General features: G+C 39.9%; 1 protein-coding gene across 2 annotated transcripts in view; it reads right to left on the bottom strand.

Annotated features, from left to right (window-relative positions):
• Positions 1-2,963: 2,963 nt before the first annotated feature.
• The window catches only part of PGGT1B (protein geranylgeranyltransferase type I subunit beta), a 27,989-nt gene continuing 24,510 nt past the window's right edge, over positions 2,964-6,442 (bottom strand). The window contains exon 9 of one of the 2 annotated variants that reach the window (XM_015819838.2): positions 2,964-3,587. In XM_015819838.2, the coding sequence (XP_015675324.1) occupies positions 3,406-3,587 (182 nt within the window). In that variant the 3' untranslated portion in view covers positions 2,964-3,405. The remainder of the gene's footprint in view (positions 3,588-6,442) is intronic. The other variant, XM_015819839.2, reaches the window with a different exon arrangement.

Genomic DNA, 6,442 nt, shown 5'->3' with positions numbered 1-6,442 from the left:
CTCAGGTGGAGGATTTTCCTTTTCCCTTCTGTATTGCGTAACACACATAACCTAACAAAAGTAGGACATTAATTACAACATTGAAAACAAGCGAACAAACCTGTATCTACTATAAATGGTTGTGTGTTAAATTGGCATGTTCTGATTATAATAATTTGCCAGATTAGATCAAAACTATAACAACATCACTGTGATTTTTCAATTTTAAGGATCTTAAAAGTTTATCTTCAGAACTGGTGCAAAATAAATTGGTCTGCAAATATTCACAATCACTTAATGGTCTTGTGAATTTGTTTTACAGTACAGTAAATCATTAAATAGGCCATAGATCAGTAAACCATAAACTATGATTTATTAATCACCCAACTTAGTTTTCATTTGTACCACTGTAAAAATGGGATTTCCTAGAAGCAGCTTTTTGAGAAATAGTCTGAATTCCCCCTATTAAGGTTTTCTACACAGTATCACTCAGTTTGAGACCATAGGGTACACTGTTTTATCCGTTTGATCTAGTGGTAAGGGGCCGGGCTAGAACCAGAAGATTTATGAATTCTAGTCCCATCTTAGTCATGTAAGATGGCTGGGTGATCTTCAGTCAGTCACTCTTTCAGTTAACCCATTTTCAGGGTTGTTGTTTTTCAGAAAATATGAGGAAGAAATATTAGGAATGTTTGCTGCCTTGAGTTATTTATAAAAAAAACTAAATAAAAACTGAACTTTACCAGACAGTCCAAGCAAATTGTGAATTGTATCAGTTGTTTACAGCAGGCTAATCAAGGTGCAAAAAAGGTAAAAGAGAATGGCTTTTCGTGCAGTTGCTTTTAGTAGCTATGTGCTATCTTTAGTAGCTATGTGCTATGTGCTATCTTCCTTCAGAGACAGAAAAATAATAAAGTGGCCTGCTGTCTTCACTCTTGTACAGTTATGAAGTACAAGTTTCCAAAAGCAAAACATTCAGAAAGCGGAATGCACAAAGTGAGAAATTTCTAAATGTATCGTGGGTTGGACCATCTGTGCAATTTTCTGTAGCAAGTCACAATATTTGGTATATTAGAAAGATCCTGAGAATAACAGTATTTTTTTTCCAGATAACACAATATACCTTAATTATATTAAACCTCAATTAAAACTGTAGTACTCCTACTGTTACTTAAAATTCAACTTGTAAAAGCAAATGGATGAAGAAAGAGGCCAAATATGAACTGTCAATGGAGTTCAATAAGATAATTTACTGTATAAGGGAGAATGTTTGATAAATTTACCTTTTTAGTCAAGGGATTGGTATGAATAGTGTCTTAAGAAGTGAAAATGAACTGACAGGATCTGCAAAGGACTGCAACTGTTACTAATGTGTGTGGCCTGGTTGCTTCCCTGCCTGAATATAACCTAGAGCAGTGGTGGCAAACCTATGGCATGGGTGCCAGAGGCGGTACTCGGAGCCCTCTTTGTGGGCACACATGCCATTGCCCCAGCCTTGCCTCTCCCTGTGACCCCCTCTCGAGCAGCCCCCCTGAAGGAGACTCACCCTCGAGCGTGGCCCACACGGAGCAGTGCAGCCAAGGACATGGCAGCCAGGCAGCGTAGACAAGACTCTGCCCTCACATCCCATCATGCAGTTGATGCTACAGGGCGCGGGCAGAGGGTGTGGCCGCCATAGCATTGCTGGGCTGCCTGGGCGATCTGCGGCGGGCCCTGGAGGCGGTGAATGGTCCTGTGGGCAGGCGGGGTGGTGGATGGGGGGGCAGAGCGGGGGCAGGCAGGGGGGTGGAGCGGGGCCAGGGCCAGTTTTTGGGCACTCGGTCTCTAAAAGGTTCGCCATCACTGACCTAGAGGTTTGTAGCAGAAACTTGAAAAAGAGGATTAGAGCAGTGAGTGGACCCATTCTAGTTCATAAGAGATAACAGTTTATGAAATCAAAGAAACAGCAAGAATAGCTGTCAGAGGAAGCACTATTCCAACAGGAAGAGAGTCAAGCAAAAAAGCAAGCTCAGCAGACAAGAGTGACAAGCAAAAGCAAAATTCACAAATATATTTTGTACTGCTGAAATTAAACAAAGAGCTTCATGGAAGAAACTAGCAATGAACTCCTTAAGGATTACAGTATTAGACACCTGGGATGAAAATAACAAGTAATTCAACAAAGACAAAACGATACGTTTGGGAAACAAAAATCAAACACATAGGTACTGTCTAAATAGGGGGAATACCTCTTTAATTTACAATAGTGGCCAAAATTGTGGAAACCTTTTGGGAAAAGTGTTCAGTAGAAATGCCACCTTTGGTTTGTTTCCATCAATTTTTCTTCTAATTTCTTTATAATTGTAACTTTGTTCACTTAATAGTACTATTTTATATCGGTTTCTGGGCAACCAGTCAACTCTTTGCACCATTTAATTTTATTACATTTTACAAGCTCACTAAATGAAAGAAAAAAAACCCCAACCAACTTGATAGCGATCACATAACACACTGACAAATGTCCTCCTCTTAGCTTCAGTACATGACATCAATAACTGAATCCTACTGTAATCTGATTGGCTCATTGCCAAAACAAGATGACACCTGATTGGCTCTCTAAACACTCATGCTCATTGGCTACAATCAGATGAAGGAAAGCTACCTGATATCAACCTAAGCAAGTTGTGCTTCCTTTTTCTGGTTATCTGGCTATAACTTTTCATAGAATACAGTACAGATAATTGAACAAATTATGTTGCATTACATTCTTGATTAAATTATCTTTCCATTGATATATAATGTTATGGTACTACTAAAAAAAAGTGGTGTTATTAGCCATCAAACCTCAAAAATACACTTTTCCCAAAAGGTTTCCACAATTTTGGCCACTACTGTAGACTGCTGTACTTAACAAATGACTGGAATTGATGGTCTAAATGAACTCCTCAAACTGTATAATTCTAAATTAAGGTGCACCCCAAATAAATACAGTACATGATGAATAAAATAATTTTATTTTTTTTACAAAGATTATACAATTATTGTCTACCTTAAAGAACACCTTTTAGCAATTGAGACTTAATTTATAAGATTCCGTATGTCCTTATTACATAAGTATCGCTAATTTCAAGATATTTAGTATGAAAATATGTAAGGTCATTTTGAAGTTTCTTTATATCATAGTTTGCCATTGCACTGTTTAAAATAATAAAGTAGAATTAACTCATCTCGCTTTGAAGATCTTTTTCTGAAACCAATCTTCTATCTTTGCATTTGTAAAGGCAAGCAATTTTTTTTTTATAAAAAAAGTCCAATCCAGAAGCTGTCAGTTGATGCCAGTATATGAATTTGATTCTATGATACCAGTACTTTAAAAGAGCACATCGGTTATACATGGCTTTGAACCTTGGGCTACAATTATGCTACCAAGCTCAAATGGAGTCTCAGTCATGTGGCATTGTGCACTTCCTCTGAAGACTGTTTAGAGTCCTGGGTTGTCCAGATGTGATGAAGGTGTTGAAGGCGTTCTGAAGTTCTTGTGCTTACATTCAGGGCAGGATGAACCTTCCGAATGCCAGACTCACCCATTAAAGACAGGCCACAAATCCCAAAGTAGGCATGAAGAGCATCTAGAAAGGGAAACCAGAAATGAGGGTGTATGTTTGAGAGATACGTACACAGGTAGTCCTCGATTTACAACAGTTCCTTTAATGACCGTTTAAAGTTACAATGACACTGAAAAAAGTGGCTTATGACCATTTGTCACATTTACTGTACAATTGTTGCAGCATCCCCATGGTGACATGATCAAAATTCAGATCCTTGGCAACCGGTTCATATTTATGACAGTTGCAGTGTCCCGGGGACATGCGATCACCTTTTGTGACTTTCTGACAAGTAAAGTCAATGGGGAAGCCAGATTCACCAAACAACCATGTTACTAACTTATTAACAAATGCAATGATTCACTTAACAACTGTGGCAAGAAAAGTCGTAAAATGGGGCAAACTCACTTAACAAATGTTTCACTTAGCAACATAAATTTTGGGCTCAATTGTGGTCATAACTTGAGGACTACCTGTACTATACACACATAGGTACACACAGGACAATACAATAATAACCTATTATTTTCTAAACTCTTTCCACTGAAAGTAAATAATGAAGAAAGCCTCATTCTGACACACAACTACATATTTTGAAAAAAATATCCTTTAATAGGCCAAGCTTAGAGAATACAGCATGAAGGTTTGTTTATATTCTATCTTTCGTTCAGCTCAAGACAGCAGATCTGGGACTCACCTTCTATTTTTCTTATAAAAACTATAAGCATTTGAGGTAGATTGGGCTGAATGACAGTGAATGGCCCAAAATCACTCAGTGATTTTAGAGCTCTAATACATCACAGGCTGAGAAATTCAATGCTAAGTATTGTAGCTGGATTTTTCTCTCTCAAATGCCAACATGTAGATCCATTATTAAAAATTTGCAGAATATAACAGAAAAATATTTTCTGTTTGGCAAGTTTTGGCTTCACTACTACAACATATGCTCTATATGGGAGTGCTGTTGAAGACCAAGTTTCACTTGGACAGAATGCACCTGCAGTCATAGGCATGTCTCGGTATGCCCGTGTAACATCTGCTTCATGAGCTGCACTGTTGCTCGCTTGCTTCCTGCTGCAATTCAAGGTGTTGGTCATTTCTATAAAGCCCTACAAAGTACAGGGCCTAGTACTTGAGGGATCACCTGTCTCTCATAACATCTGCATTTAATCTGGCAGTATTGGCACGCTCTGGATTCCTTTGATTAAACAATGCCATCTATCAGGACCCCGGAAGTGCACCTTTTAAGTAGTAGCACCTGCCCTATGGAATTAAGTTCCCTCTGAGATCCAGATAGTAGCCATGCTGGTGGTGTTTAAAAGAGCCTTGAAGACTTGACTCTTCACCAAGGCCTTCAGCAAGTATGAAATATTATGGTGAAGACTCTAAGCCAGTGATGGCGAACCTTTTAGAGACCGAGTGCCCAAACCACAACTCAAAACCCACTAATTTATCACAAAGTGCCAGGGCCACATCAGCATTGTGGTGCTCTCAGGGGAGGGCAGGGAGGCGCCTCTGAGTGCCGCCTCTGGCACGCAAAAACTGGGGGCGCAAAAATGGGCCACGATGCTGCAAGGTGCAAAAATGGCCACCGGCGCGCCGCAGGGTGAAGATACAAGGCGCTGCACCACGCAAGAACGGGGCAGGGCTAGTATCACAAAGGCACTAGCCCCGCCCCATTTGCAGCATGTGCGTGCTCGCGGCCCGGTGCGCGCATGCATGTAAAATGCTTCCCCCTCCCTTTTCTTCCAGTCCACCAATCGACAATGGCACGCTCTACCACCTCTACTCGAGCTTGCTAGTTGGCCACTTTGCCTCCTTTGTGCTGAGTGGGGCTCCTGCTCCGGGGGCAGCCTGATGGACCTGCTGCTGGCGGCAGTGGTGCGTGTGCCAACAGAGAGGGCTCTGAGTGCCGCCTCTGGCACGCGTGCCATTGGTTCGCCACCACTGCTCTAAGCAAAGTTTATATTGTTAATAAAAGCTGAGTTCAGCATAGTTAGTGCCAGCATATGAATTCAATTAGAAATCTTCATGAAAAGAACATCTGAACTTCCTAGTAAGAGCCCTGCAGATCTTACATGTTTATTCATGTGTCTACCAACGGTATGGTTAACTCACACAATCTTGCAAAACTTGTAAACAAACTTTCAAACTTTCTAAGAAATAAAAACAGAGATACAGTTGTCCAATATAGTCAACATTTAACATTCTGATATGGACAAATACCAAACAATTTGATTTAAAGCCTCAAAATAATATTTAACCCATCAAAAGATTTAGAAAATATTCCAGATTCTGCTCATAGTTCCTGGGGTTTTTCTTCAAAGCCAGGATGCAAAATGACTGCATGATTCCAAGGAAATTCTACATGTATATATCATGTCTTTCAAGCCAAGTTTGACTCCTGGTGACTATGAATATATCCCTTTAGTTTTCTTGGCAACAAAATAGAAGTGGTTTACCACTGCTTTCTTCTTGGATGTTAATTTTAACTTTCCAGTCTAGCCTGACCAGGTCCAGCCCTGCTTAGCTTTCTAAGATTAGCCAATACATCACAGATCTTCACAAAACCTTGAGTTAGTGCTAGAAAATTCAATTCATACATTCTGTGCTGAACACTAGCATAGAGAACAGAATGTATGAATTGGAAGGGATCTTGTAGACCTTTTCCTGTTTCCTGAAGGAAACTATTAAACCTTTCCAGAATATTAGCCATAGAACTGCCATCTGAAAACTTCTGGCAAGACCAGACTATTCTACTGCTTAACAGCCCTGATGGGGATATTTCTGTTAACATGTACCCTAAATTTCATTTCTTTTAATTTAGTGACTTGACCTATCACACTCTGAGTTTCAACACAGAATATCTTTGATGTTTC

The sequence above is a fragment of the Protobothrops mucrosquamatus genome, unplaced genomic scaffold (genome assembly GCF_001527695.2).
Source record: "Protobothrops mucrosquamatus isolate PMUCROS unplaced genomic scaffold, P.Mucros_1.0 scaffold996, whole genome shotgun sequence".
NCBI lineage: Eukaryota > Metazoa > Chordata > Lepidosauria > Squamata > Viperidae > Protobothrops > Protobothrops mucrosquamatus.
This window is presented reverse-complemented; position numbering and strand designations above follow the sequence as displayed.